At 39.3% G+C, this 14883-nt stretch overlaps 1 protein-coding gene across 3 annotated transcripts in view; it reads right to left on the reverse strand.

Annotated features, from left to right (window-relative positions):
- Positions 1-14883, reverse strand: part of CDK14 (cyclin dependent kinase 14) — a 389160-nt gene that overhangs the window by 64816 nt on the left and 309461 nt on the right. For all 3 annotated transcript variants that reach the window (XM_084858927.1, XM_084858928.1, XM_084858929.1), the window contains exons 13-14: positions 10997-11136; positions 2526-2676 (exon numbers count right to left, since the gene is read on the reverse strand). In XM_084858927.1, coding sequence (XP_084715053.1) covers positions 2561-2676; positions 10997-11136 — 256 coding nt within the window. In that variant the 3' untranslated portion in view covers positions 2526-2560. The remainder of the gene's footprint in view (positions 1-2525; positions 2677-10996; positions 11137-14883) is intronic.

A 14883-nucleotide genomic window follows, 5' to 3' on the forward strand; every position in this document is an offset into this window, starting at 1 on the left:
AGAGGATATTGATCCCCTATGGCAGAGTTCGGTGAAGAGGGTGAGGCCTGGACAGACTAATTGGAAAACGAATTTGAGCACTAGTCATCCTGTGCCAAAGAGGAGGCGTTACGAGGTGTCTCCATGGTAGGCACCAGGGATAGCTGGGTGACTTGTGCTGCTGCTGGTGACTGTGTAACAGCTAGTGGTTTCAGGAGGTTTTTCAGGATTGCGTGAAAAGACTGGCCAGAATAAGATGGTGGAGAGTGAAAGGCAGACTCATAAAACATGGTACTGCTGTGGTTTCTGGTAACTTGAGTGTCAGGCAATTTAGAGACTGTGTGAGGTGTTGTGCGATTAGAAGTTGCTTTAGGTTGTTGGTGGAATGAGATTGTTGGCGGTGGACATGGTGACACAGGTAATCTTTATCCCTATACTCATAATGGTGACATCTCAGCAGTGAATGGTCTTCATAATAATGGGAAGGAGACCCATAGAAGCATGGGTGTCTATGGCTTTCCCATGGCATAGCACAGGAGAAAACCTCCAGAAGAGGCCAAGAAAGATGGTGAGGCTGTTGGTACCAAGGGGACCTATATTTTGGGGGGGGGAATGGTCTCGAGGGGGCAATAGTATGGTTCTGGCAAGAAACAATCCCTGGATTTATCCTTAAATACTGAGCAAGAAGCACTGGATATCGTCTGGGGAGTTATGGTCCTGTGGGAATTGTAGCTTCTCTAGGATCAGTGTTGGCGATTGCAAAAGAGCTTGAGGTGGCATCTGTGCCAACGGCAGCAGGCTTGGAACTGGTGTGGGTTCAGGTTCGATGTCAGACTTTTTCCTACAAGCTGTCTTTTTCTTTTTTGGTCCTGGTGCCTGAGAGTTAGTAAGACATTTCTTACAGGACTTGGTCTGTTTCACCTGCTTAGCCTTGAAAATTGGTACCAAAGGTGTGCTGTTTTGTTTCTCTTGGCCTGCTTCATAAAGGCCTGGCAGTGGGTACAGGAGTCCACTCTGTGTGCCTCTCCACGGCAGAGAAGGCAGGTGGAGTGTCTGTTGGTTAACAGTACGTAGGGATGGATGGGTGCCCCTCCCACCCCATCCAGGTTCTCCGGGTGCCCACACAGCCCCTGCCCCTTTGGAACCATGCTCGAGCTCCCCGATGCTCACTGAGCCACCCATACTCACCCAGGACCTGTCCTAGAGGTCCACGATCACCATTTTGTGAAAAAAATGGTGATTGCTAATACGCATGCATCTAGTTGTACGCAAAATGGCATTGTGAATAGCCCATATACGCAAGATTACAAGTGTAAATGGGCCATTTACACCTGTAATCTTGTGTATATGGGCCATTTACACCTGTAATCTTGTGTATATGGGCCATTCACGGCACCATTTTGCATACAACTAGATGAGTGCATATTCACGATCACCATTTTTTTTCGCAAAATGGTACTTATGGACAGGTCCCAGGTGACTGCAGACAGCTTAATCAGTGCAGGGTGGGGTCGAGCGGAAGCAGAGGCTCGGCAGGCATGGCTCAGGGGCATGGGCATGGGGGTCTACGAGACTCCTGGACCAATTCGGGCACCCACACCATCCCTAACGGTACCTTCCCACCACAGCAGGTGCAATTTTTGAAGAAAGCCTTGGAGGCCATGCACCCTGAAGGGGCAATGAAATAAAGAAGAAAAACTCAGAGAAAATAGGAAAGGAAGAGAATAAAATAGAAAGAAAAAAAGAGAGCTCTGTTTACCATCCCAGGAAGGGACAGTAGGATTTTTAAGGATTTTGCCATAAGACGAGAGAACGTTCTAAAAGCTTCTAGTTGCTGCAGCAGATAAAAAGGAACTGAGAGGCAGGTGGGAGTCATGCCCAGAGCATGTGTAGAGGAAATGGGTGGGGCTCCCACCCACAATTTTGTTTGGCTCTAGAATGTTCCAAATGACTTTTCTGTGCAGGCCCATAACCCCATATGTATGCGTCACAGAGACCACAAAGAAGAACTTTACTCCCCCATATATTACTTACATTTCTTGGTAGTAGAGACCAAAGTGACTCATTCCCATCTATACTACAAACATTTAACTGATTCTTTGATGATGTGCAGATATTCTCAAATGCAGCTAGTCCCTCCCCTCACAGAACTAGAATTCCCAGGATTTCTAGTCTAGGTATGTTGTCAGTGTTTGCAAAACCTGCTAACTAGAACTGCACAAATACTTGGAATGTAGAACAGAGCCTTGGGCAGTTGTGGGGGTATTATAAGGAGAAAACAACCAAAGCAACTTGAGTGGGACTGGTATGGCAGGATACGTGAGCTCTAGAGTGCATTACCATAGAATGTAAGGTAAATTTAATTGTATTAAGAGATGGCTGTACGACCACAAACCCCCTAGAGGGCATAGCCTATGTTTATTCACATTTAGCTTTGCCACACACAATTATTGATCTGTGAACAATAGGTTTTCCATACTGCATGAGAAAGACAGAGCTGAGAAAGCTTTACGTAAAACGAACACTTTTAAATAAGCCATTCTTACCTGAATTGTTTGCAGGAAATCGAAATGCTTTTTTTTCAGTGCTTAATGTTTGATAGACCTTTGCCATAAATATTGTTTTTCCCGAAGACTTTCATGCTTTCTCCAGCCTCTACTTGTAATCTTACATTCGGTACAGAAAAAATAGAAGACACTGTGAGAAAAAGATGGAATTCAGGTTATTAGTTTTTAAGTTGTTAAGTGGTAAGACTCAGAAGAAATCAACTCCCTCTCCAAATAATGTGTCCTAAAATTTCTACAAGCTCAGAAAGAAAAAACCCAGAAAATTATCTTTAAATGGTTGATGGTGATCTCATTTATGAATCAAAGACAACAAATTCTACTCTTTTGTTGTCTATTCTCTTATCCCAGGCCAGGGAGCTTATGACATCAGCTTCCTTAGACACTACCAAGGAAGACGGCTTGCTAGGACAAGCTCCTCCCTGATCTTTCCAAGGACTCCTTAAAGACCTGTGCAGCAGAAGGGGAAGGCAAAAGAAAAGTCCAGGGCAGGGAGCTCATGCAATCAGCTCCTAAGGAGCTGGTTTGACTAGACAAGAGCAGACCAGACTAATGGTCTGAGAGAACTCTGCTATTTCTGCTTTATTGTTTTTGTTTTGTATTTTTTTTAGCATTTTAAATTGTGAGCCATCTTGACTGCCTTGACAGAAAGGTGGTACATAAATGCAGTCAATAAATAAATACTATCAAGGACACTTGATGTGCTCAAACCTGAATATATTTTAAGAGGGATTCTATTTCCAAACTTGAAGTCAATACATTAGCACATGCTAGATACATTTTACAGATTATTATTCCCATTAAATACTTTGAAGAAGGAACGTTATTAAACAGTAAGGAAGTAATCTCCTGAATAGAATCTCTCCCTCTGGGCCATCTCTATTTGTTCCCATAAAACAAAGAGATGTGGATCATGATTATTAGGAAAGCAGCTGAAAACAAATGATCTAGGCCACTGCCATTCTGGACTTATCAACAGAGCTTTCCTGAAACAGAACAGTACCTGTCTATGAGATTCTTGGATATGTAAAGCAAAACATTACTTTCTAAAGCAGGCTGTAACTTTCTTTCAGCTTTCTTATGCTAATTTCCAGCATTGTGGTACCCATCTTCCCTCTGGTTCTGAATCTCAACCCCATTAGTCATCTCCCTCACTCCTTTCTTCCCTTCTCCTGTTCCCTGTAGAACTGCTTCTCCCACACCAAGAAAGCTGTCATCTGTAAATGTAAACAGTTTATAAATACTTGAATATTATTTTTCCTTTCCTGGTCTTTCCAGCTACTTGTCCCCACTGAAACCTGGTTCCCCCACCAAAACCCCCGATGCCATCTCCTTCAAAAGTCTCTCATTCTTCCATCAAATTCACCCGAAAGGTCATGGTGGTGTTGACCTTCTCTTCAAACTCATCAAGGTCCAATCCTGTCCCATCCAACTCTCATCCCATTGCTTCTTCACCCTTGAAGTTCATTCTGTTTGAGTCTATTCCCTATGCACCTCTGTGCTGCTGTTCTATATTGTCCCCTTGGCTCCACTTCAACTTTCATTTCAGAGCTTGATGCCAGGCTTGTCTTCTTTCTCTCGGAAAACAGCTCCATTTTACTCTTTCATAATTTTAACATTGATACTGATAATCCCTCTGCCTCTGCTGTATCCTGTGTCCTCTCCCTTACCTCCTCCTTCAATCTCTGGTTTTGAAAGTCTTCCCCACTCACTGCCTTGGGCACTTCCGTGATCTTGTCTTCACCAAGGACTTCTCTGCTGTAATGTTCCCTCTATCTGATCATCATCTTATATTTTTCAATACTGTTAACAGCCCACACTCCTCATGTTCTGTCTTCTGTTCCTTCTGTCACATCCAGCCCATTGATCCAGTGGCTTTATTTGAAGCACAGTGCCTTCAATTCTTTTCTGCCTGCTCCTTAGACTCTGTAGGTTCCACCTGTTCTCATCTCCTGACATGTTTGCCTTACTCTCCTGAACTATTCATCCCTCTTCACCCCTTTGCAGCCCCGGTTCACTGCTTCCATTCAATATTTCTGTTTATGTTCTTGTGCAGCTGAATGCCTCTGGAGAACAACAAAAGTTGCTGATTTTGTCCACAATACACCAGATCTCTCCTGCTTCTTATCTATAATGTATCTGGCCAAACCCTAATATTAGGGATGTACGAATCTGCCTGTGTTCAGTCCAGAGGATTTTCGTTGCAGAGAAATCTGGCCCTCTTAGGACTTGACGAATTTCCCTGGAGCCCCTGGCTCAGCTGGCAGATTTCAGCTAAATTTCTTCCTGTAAAAATGGCAAGATCTCAGGCAAATTATGGCCGTAATTAGCATATTATGCAACTTGCAGCCGTAAAGTGCTTATTTGTGCATAAACTGCAGCCGCAATTTGTGTAACTTGCTGTTTTTACAGAAAGAAATTTTACTGTAATCCGCAAGCTGCACACAATCCTCCCTCTCTCCCCACCAGTACCAACACCACCAGGGAGAGTTGGTCCACTGTGGATTTCGCAGGTCAGATTCTTAGGAATCCAACCTCATTTAAATACATTGAGAATTTCTCCTGCGTCCTTCCTACTATACCTCTCCGAACCAATCCAACTTTAGAAATCCCGAGTTTCTCTTTTCTTTTGATTATAAGTTCCTTGGATAGTGACCTGTCTTCTCATTCTTTATAAAGCACTATTCTCATAGAATCATAGAATAGTAGGGTTGGAAGGGGCCTACAAGACCATCGAGTCCAACCCCTGATGGCCTTGTAGGTCATCCCTCATGAATGGCATAAAAACAACATTTTTTTTAAAAAAAAAATTTCTACCCCCTCATGGATGGCAGAAAAACAACAAATAACAAAGAATGCATAAGAAGTTGTCTGCCATCTTGAAAAGAATTGAACTTCCCATATGGATTCTTGATCAAACCTTTGGAACAAGTAATAGGTCTCTTAGGTATGCTGGCCTGTCCATAAAGGGCTTAATAGATTAGAACTATCCAAATTCAGCTGAACGTAAAAAGAGGTCCAGTTTCAATGCATGAAAGGTCCAATTTTAGCTAGAAAATTATATAGTCTAAAAAACCCTATGTCATTACAACACACAGTTTCGTGTCATGAGACTTAAATGTTGTGGGTCAACAATGCAGATAACAATCAGATACACATGTAACCCTCTCTTCCCGTCTTCCCTAGTGCACAGGGTAAATTAATCAAAAAGACTGCAGCTGAATTGGGCCATGTTGCAAGTTGGCTGGGAGCAATATGATTCTTGTTTTCTCCAGCTGACCTGGTAAGTGACTGAGTTCAGCTGGTGCTATTATAGTTAATTACCTCATCTATAGAGGAACACATTCATCTAGATAGCTTATCCTCAGGTTAACAGATTGTGCTCTTTTTAAAACAGAACAAAACAAAACAAGGGAACACTTTCTGAGATAGAAGATTCAAATGTTGGTGCTTTTGAAACTCTAAAAAAATTTCAAACACTAACAGTTTTTAATGCCTGTTGTAATTTAGTTTAATTTTGTTGATAAAAAGAAACACCTAAAACATCATCAGATAATAATTAGACACAAAAATAGAATTTATACAAGATTTGTATGTTTCAGGCCCATATAGCACATGTAATGGAAAGATGGTTCTTTCAGAAAGACAAAAGTTATTTTGAATTGGCTCTAGGATAGCTCAATGTTCTAACTAGGCCCAGTATACCTCTTTGTAATAAAACAACAAAGATGTTGAGCAATAGTGGTGCAGGCAATAGTTTCAGAGTTGTGCATGGTGACCATTACTTCTGCCAAAAATAAAATTCCTATCTTTCCATATAATTCCAAAACATGCAACAAGAAAAAAGCTTTTGTCCACTCTGATATTGATTTCATTTATACAGCAGTATTAGAAATAAATGTTAATGGGCTAACATCTTATATTTCCTAAAAGTGATGGGTCCAGTCAGTGGAATTCTAGAAACTTAAGGCTGAAGGAACCTGAATATCATTAAGTCCAGTTTCTGATTCCAAAGCATGTTTTCACATGAACTTACAGTCACATTTCCTATTCAGTCCCCCAGTTATCTCACATCACTCAGACTATTATTTATTAATTTTATTTATATCCCACCTTTCCGCCAAAAAATGGCACTCAAGGCAGCTCAAAAAAGAGATTAAAAACAAAATCTTACATATAACATAACATAAAAACAAATTTTGTTTTATAAATAATAAATAAAACACATAATAAAAGAAATAAACAACACCCAACCAATTAAACCTTCGGCAACAGACCAGTTTTTATGTCAAAGGCTGCTTGAACAGAAATGTATTTGCCTGCTGGTGGAAGAACAACACAGAAGGCGGCCAATACAGCTTCCCTAGGCAAGGAGTTCCGGAGCCTGGGAGCGGCCACAGAGGAGGCCCTTTCTTGTATCCCCACCAAAGTGCCTCTGATGGTGGAAGGAACGAGAGAAGCCTCCCCTGACTATAATGTGCTATGATTTACAAATTTACTTTCCTGTGCTCTGTGATGTTTACTGCTACATCACTATAGCAAAATAGATTAACTTTTAAATTCCTTAGACAGATATTTACACTGGCTACTTTCAATTGAAATGTTAATACGTACTTGTCTGGTAAATGCAGATGAAGTGTAGACAATGTTGTACAAGAGTTTTCATTTTCTATCACTGGATTTCTATTTTGATATTACAAGATGCAAGTTTATTGGAATGGAGTAGATGGATTTATTGCTTTGTCTTCTGTACCTGGGATATTTATGTTTAGGATAAGCTTGCAGGATCTTATTAAGAGAAAATGTTATGGCTCAGATATCGCAACCAAAAATCCTCCCTATGGCAGTGCTTTATGCATCGTGGACAACATTTAAACAAACCTTCCCCAACCTGGTCCCCTCCAGACATTTTGGACTTCGACTCCCCTCAGCCCAGCCAGTATGCCCAATGGTCAGGAATTCTGGGAGTTGTAGTCCAAAACATTTGGAGAGCACCAAGTTGGAGAAGTCTGGTTTAAAAGTTCCTTACCTTGTGTGTTGCACATCATCTGAAAACTAACCCTACATCTTTGAATAGTGTTTTAGTTCACTGCTATTTATATTTTGAAGGTTTGTATTACTATGTTTTAATTGTATTTGTTGTAAGCTGCCTAGAATGCATTTCATTTAATTTTTTAAAAATGTCTAAACTCCTTCTTCCAAACAGATTCTAGTGTACAATAAAATGTACCATATAATAAAAACAATGCAATATCCTTCATGCAAACATTAATAATAATAGTATCCAGAATAAATATTCAGCTGAGTTTGTGAAGTGTCACCGCAAGATTGGGATTCCTTTTGGCAGTGTCCATGTGAGGACTGTTAATGTTTACATAGACCCCAATGGCTATGGCCGTAATACTTACAGAGTAATAAACTCACACAGAGTAATAATTTCTGAAATGGCTTTGTACATGCACTAAATGATTTACATAATACATTTTTTTAATTCCTAAAGATAAGGAGCGCCCACTTGTGGAGTTTTTCAGAAGACCTCTGTTAAAAAATGTATGTATACATTAATTTCAAGATGAAAGATCTATACCTTTAACTTTGAAGATAGTTTGTGGCTCCTGACTTGAACTGTACTGGGCATACTGTACACACAATTTAAAGTAATACAACGTTTAAGTAGGGAATCTTCTCAGGTGCATGGAAAAAGCATCACAGCTAGTCAACTAAATTACATCAATTCCCAGTGTAAATTGTCCCCCCACCCAAAAGAAGATACAACTTCATTTTTTTTTTTAATCTTTGCAATTTCTATACATGCACACCAAATGGAAACAATTATAGTATTTGATACGGGGATTGTCTTTTCTTGCATCTGAATTTATGCTCTATAATGATTATCTACCAGACACAGAAATACTGTTTCTGTAACTCAGAAATTTTACTGGAGGCATTTAGCAGAACCTTGCCATAAAATATAATGATTTTTCATCTTTATTCTCCCCCTTCAAAAGGTTTCACTGCTCCTGATGTTTAACGTTATGCAAAGACGTGTTTCTGCCAATGAATATCGCCTTATGGTTATGCTTCTGCAAATAACCTGCTGTGAGCTGATAAAAGGATTAATGCAGCCAAAATTCTTAATCTGTGAAATTACAAATTAAATTCTCATATTAAAAATACCACCCTGAGGTATTTTTTGTGGTTTAATTCCCCTCTGGTGTTCTGCATACATTGTGCTTGTTAATGACTAGGACAAGACTGTCTCTGTTGGCAGCCTGCTGCACAGTGATAATGTGTAGGCATTTACTTCACTGACAGAACTGGGTTTAACCACCATCTGATAAACTAAGTGGCAAGTGGGTAATAAATCCATATTAACTGAAAAGTATTACTACAGAATTCATCAAATATCAAAATCCGGGCTACACTAAAATGTTCAGGATTGAGATGTCACCAACATAGAATGATATTTAGTTATCCTTTTTTACACTAACTAAAATGGAAACAAACAAATCAACTGGTATTTTTTTATGACTGAATGGCCATGAACTGAGACACCACTTCATATTATCACTTTCAGCAAGACAAGAGACTTCTCATCAGTCCTCATTTAATAGCTGCATTGCACCTGGCTATTTTAGAAAATTCAGATTGAAACATGCAGCAGGCTAAAGACCATACAGGTCAAGAAGCAGGTGTACTTATTCCTCTGAACTGGGGAAGGGTGCTGAACATGTATTAGCATTTGCTTGAAGAAAGGAAAAAATATGTTCTTTGATTAATGACAGTAATTTTTTAAAATATGTGTTTGTCCTAGAGCAGATGTGTTAGGGGCAGGGGAAAATAGTACTTTTATGCTCATTTGAAAAGCTGGTTTTTAGTGAGCTTCATTATATTTCTTATCCATATTACGTGAGTGTATAAGAGGCCCCTGAAGGAAGACAAGCCCTGCAGCCTAGCCACTCTCAAGAACCTTCTCTGACCTCCTTTTCCAGAAAGCTTCTCTCAGTATTTAGGGACAGGATAAATGTAAGGCTTTTTCTATATTACTTTCTTCATGATAAACTTGTATAAAAAGTTGCAAGGTAGCATCAGATGAAACGTAGTGCTGAAGGAATGAAATGACTAAAGATTCTCAAGTCAGACTCTTGGTCCATCTAGCTCAGTACTGTCTACATCTACCCTGACTGGCAATGACTCTTCAGGGTTTCAGACAGGAGTCTTTCCAAACCTACCTGGAGATGCCAGAAACTGAACCTGAGACCTTTGCAGGCAAAGCATGAGCCTCACCATATCATGGCCCTTCACTAAGGGAACAACTGGATCCCATGAACAGCTTCGCTAGTGTCTAGGGGCTGATTTCATACATTATATTTCATTTCCACAAGTTGTCTTAGCTGTGTATACATGTAGTACAAACCTGGGTAATCATAGTTATTTATGAGCAGCACTTTTCATGCCTCCATGATCACAGAATGTGTTGTAAAACAATAGGTATGATCACGTTAGATCTTTAAATGTATAAAAGGATTGCAATGGGTCTGAACCAGCTTCAAGATTTCTCCCAATGGGCCTGAGAAATTCAGACAGTACAGTGCAAAAAGGGCTCAAAGGGAAACTCATTACACAAAAAATTTATCAGTTAAAAGGTAGATGCTTTTCAAAACTGATCACAGCACATAATTCAAATTTTGACCGTCTTGCTGTCACAAATACATATCCCCTGAAATTGAAATTTTCAATTTTTCAAATCATATTGGTACAATATTCTCTGCCACTTTATCCAATGCAGATATGGCTTTGGTCGAACGTTCTACAATTATATTTTAATTACAATAAAAATAACGACTCCTACTTCATAAAAACTTAATTAAAAGTAATTGATATCAACTTGTTGATAACATTTTACCCATGTTATATTAGCATGTTTTGTTTGAAAAGATGAACAAAGAGCAGTGTGTGAATGCTGAAAGCATCCTCAAGCTATAAAAAATGAGCTCAGGTTTTTCTCTCATATATGTAAATCCTGCAAATTAACCAATTGTCTGCTTTGCTTTCTTTGGTCTTCTAAATACCAAGCTTTTCCAAAAGGTTATTGTTATAAAATATATAGTGTTAGAAAATCAAATATCACTGGATTATTGTGCTGGGTACTGCAGCTAGTTAAAAAGTGCTGCATGTTATGAAGTGAAAAAGCACTAAATATGTAAATTGTATTTCCCTCCCCCTTTTTTCTTTATGACATTTCATATAATTCTCTTGACTGTGCACATAATCAAATACAAAGATAGATAGCTACATACTGCACAGTACTGATAGGAAGGGAGAATCCATTTTTCCTGTATCAAGCAAACTGGAATTTGAACTACAGAATCTATCTCTCCCCCTCCCTCTCAAACACACACACACACACACACACACACACTTATTCTGTCTGGATGTTTTGTTATACTCACTGTCAGTTAGTTCCCATAGCCGTGGGGGCAGATCACTGAAATACTCATGGCTCAGAGCTGCCTGCGCTGACAATCTGTTCTTTGGGAAACACTGGAGTAATTTGGAGGCCAGATCCTCTGCGTGGTTCACATAGCTCAGCCTTAAACAAAGGTTGATAAAAGTTAGAGGCTGCAAGAAAAAAAAATTCCCACTGATTATGATGTATAACACTGATATCAAGAGAAGCAGAAATATAGACCCAGGCCCATATACAATACCACACTCCACCACTGCAACTGATATGGGTTTTTCATACCCATTGGCAAGACACTACTAGCAAGGTATCAAGAGTTACTAATAGATAAGGGGACATAAAACTGATGTTTTTACTACAGTTACTGTCTTTTTTAGTTAACAGACATTTCTGAAGTAAGCAGAGTGCAGTGATGGCAGCTCCCTGCCTTTCAAGATGCTACAAAGCCAGAGACCTTCACCTCTGTGCTACAGTTACTGCTGAGATACAGTACCCTCTCAACATTCCCCACTCCAGTATCTCCCATTTCTGAGCTTGAACTTTTGTAGAAGACCCTGACTGCAAAAGAAGGGCATCTCATCTGTACTTTCTGATGAATGGGAAAAGCATGCAAATACCCTAACCTCTGTAGACCCCCTGTTCCAATTCTTCTGTCACAATCTTTCCCCAAAGCATAACACTTCAAAACTCTGCCAACTGCTCATTCTGTTTGCTCCAGATTTCCCCTGAAGTGAGCAACACCTACTGATTTGTCACCATGAATGAAGTGATGGAAGCTCACACCATGAACTCAGTGCTGCAAAATAAATAAAAGGGGCTCATGCTCTCACCCCCCACCCCAATTGTGAAATGAGCATGAATTCTGGAAAAACTGGAATATATATTTTAGGGAAGTCTATTTGCACCTGTTATAGCCATTAATAACATTGTGTATCCTATGAGACTAGTTTTAGACTGAGGCGAGCTTTTATGTGCATGTTCATGTGCATGGGTGTTTTTTTTTTTTTTGCAGCAGTTAGACTTTCTGTGAGTTTCCTTTTAGTATCTGCTGGTATTTTTTACGTTAGGTCCAGTCAAACCATGACTCACAGTGGCTACAAAAATGATGTAATAAATGTGAACACATACCAACCTGATTCTCACAACATGACAGACCACTGTGGGTTAATTTACTTGTGGAGGCTGTCATGTTGTGCCGGCTGCCCATGGGCACCCAGTTTGCCATGGGTTGTTGTGTTGTGTGAACCCAGGCAGCATGGGTTGTTTGAGGGTTAAAAAACTCCCAAATAACCCTTGGCTTGTTTTAGGACAAGTGTGTGAGCGGGGGTATGGAATGGGAGATACACCTTTCGTTATCATATGTATGACAAGGCAAGGTGTTATCTTTACCTAGAGAACCTAAGAACCAAAACTAGCATATTAGTCATATGTTAATATGAGAGTTTATCTCGTTTTGGGAATGGATGCAGACTAAGTTAGTTGCACTCAGTTTTCACTGAAATCAATGCCTAAAGTTTCACATTGATTTCAATAGGACCCAAGCATGACTAATTTATGGCACAATCCTATAAATGTCTACTCAAGTGCCATTGACTTTAATAGGTCTTACACAGGTAACTGGGTTTAGGATTGCATTCTTAGTCTAGATCCAATCCTTTGAGTGTAACCTAAATATTGTAGAGGATAGACAAGAAACAAAACAAAAAATATACTATTCACTTTTGCATTTCCAGGCTGAAATACAAACACAGGCCACAGTGTCACCTACTAGAGCCCAAACTTCGCAAAAAGATGTATTCCATGTATTCAAGTGGTGGGAATTGTTCCAGTGGGGTTTTCTTGACATTTACAAGAAAACACTTCAGAGTGAAGGGCACTAGTAAATGTCAGTACATAGACTACTCACAAAGAAACAGTTGGCAGGCACAGGGAGAGAAAAGCGTATTCAAATGTCCACATATACCATCTCATGAAAGAATGATCATATAAATATAAAGTAACTTGGAAGAGCTGCCCTTGTATGATATTGTTAAGCTGAATGCCTGTCTCATATCCAGCTGCATGGCTTCAAGCACCAAGGTCAAAATATTTCCACATATAAGTAAAGAAATCCAAATGCAGACATGATCTGGTTTTCAGAAAGGGTTATTATCTGTTTATTACTGAAATAAAGCAATTACATTAAAAAAAACACATTATGTTTAAAATTTCTCCCCGCCAGTAATGCAGAATGGGCACAAAAGGATAAAATGTGGATAATGTATTCCAAACAAGCAGATCCTTTATGCATATTAAAGAAATGTCAACCGGGCTGTGGGGAAAATGGGAGGAAAAATGGTTGATCTATTTCTGTAATTAGTTTTGAAAGTTCAGAAAACTTTTTATATTTTGTTTTCAGAAAACATCTGAATTTGACAATATAGAATCTCTATTCAATTAATGCTTGAAAAACAAATAATCAATAGGCCTGTTGTTTTAAACTGCTTTGATTACAAAACAAAAATAAAGTTTCATGGAAAAAACTCTCTCCTTTGATGAAAGCCATGTATAAATCATTTATGAGCGAAATATCAAACTGAACCAGACAATACAGAACTAGTTCCAAATATGAAAGAGTTAACTGAAGGGCTACATATAATGTGTAGGACTTAGGCCCCCACTCTGTGGAACTCCCTCCGTAGGGAACTCCGCCATGCCCCCTCTTTAATGAGCTTCCACCATTCATTAAAAACATGGTTGTTCAGGCAGGCATTTGGGGTGGGCTAGGGTAATTTTAGAAATGTGACGTTTTTAATGTTGAATTTTATTGTATAAACTGTTTTTATTGTTGTACATTGCCCAGAGTGGCTGGGTGACCGGCCAGATGGGCGATTAATAAATTTAATAAATAAATAAATAAAAATAGGATCTAGCAGGCACTACTTTGGTCATTTCAATGTGGGTATTAGATTTTTGTTGAACCTTAATTAACAGGCTTGTTTAGCAGAAATGTCCAGTCGATTGTATCTATAACCTTTAAGAGGAATATATTCAAATAAAAGGATTCTAGCATTCTCCATAAACAAGAAAGCCAACAGATAAAATGTATGAGACAGGCACAATGAAGTATTTCCACATTATTCCTGGAGGCAAAGTACGAGTTACTCCCATGTGTAACAAAGCCCAAACAATTTCTTTCTGAAGTAAAAAAAAAAGCTTTGGAAAGGGCCCACTCTGAGCCGAGAAGCAGCAAGGAAGAAGTGCTTAGCCCCTTCTCAGATAGCTATTTTAAAAGCTCCAAACTGTTCTCCTTCCCCCTAAACTGCTTCCCCCCACAACCCATGGAGTTCTAAATGCTAGCAAACATGCTTTTGAAACTTTGTATAGGAGAAAAGCAGTTGTGGGGATTTAAAGCATATAAAGGTCCAGAAAGAGTTAAGTACCCTCTCCTCACCCACCATTTCTCCTCATGAAATATGAAACTGCTTTTTTTCCCCACAAAAAGTGATCATCGGCCTCTGTCCTATATTTTATGAATGGGTGCAAGTATTTATTTAATTGTTTGTTTGTTCATTTCATTTCTATACTGCCCAATAGCCAAAGTTATCTGGGCGGATCACAAAAATTAAAACCAAAAAGCGCACACTAAAACAATATAAAATATAAAAGCATTAAAACCACAATATAACAATACAACCAGAATAAAACCAGAATAAAACCTAGCAGCAATGCATAGATTTAAAATACAGATTTAAAACAGCAAAGCTAAAAGACTGTTGTTGTTGTTGTTCAGTCATTAAGTTATGTCCAACTCTTCGTGACCCCATGGAACATAGAACACCAGGCCTTCCTGTCCTCCGCTCTCTCACGGAGTGTGCTCAAGTTTATGTTCAT

This window comes from Heloderma suspectum, chromosome 5 (genome assembly GCF_057233095.1).
Source record: "Heloderma suspectum isolate Gila_16-S chromosome 5, 16-S_ref, whole genome shotgun sequence".
Classification (NCBI taxonomy): Eukaryota; Metazoa; Chordata; class Lepidosauria; order Squamata; family Helodermatidae; genus Heloderma; species Heloderma suspectum.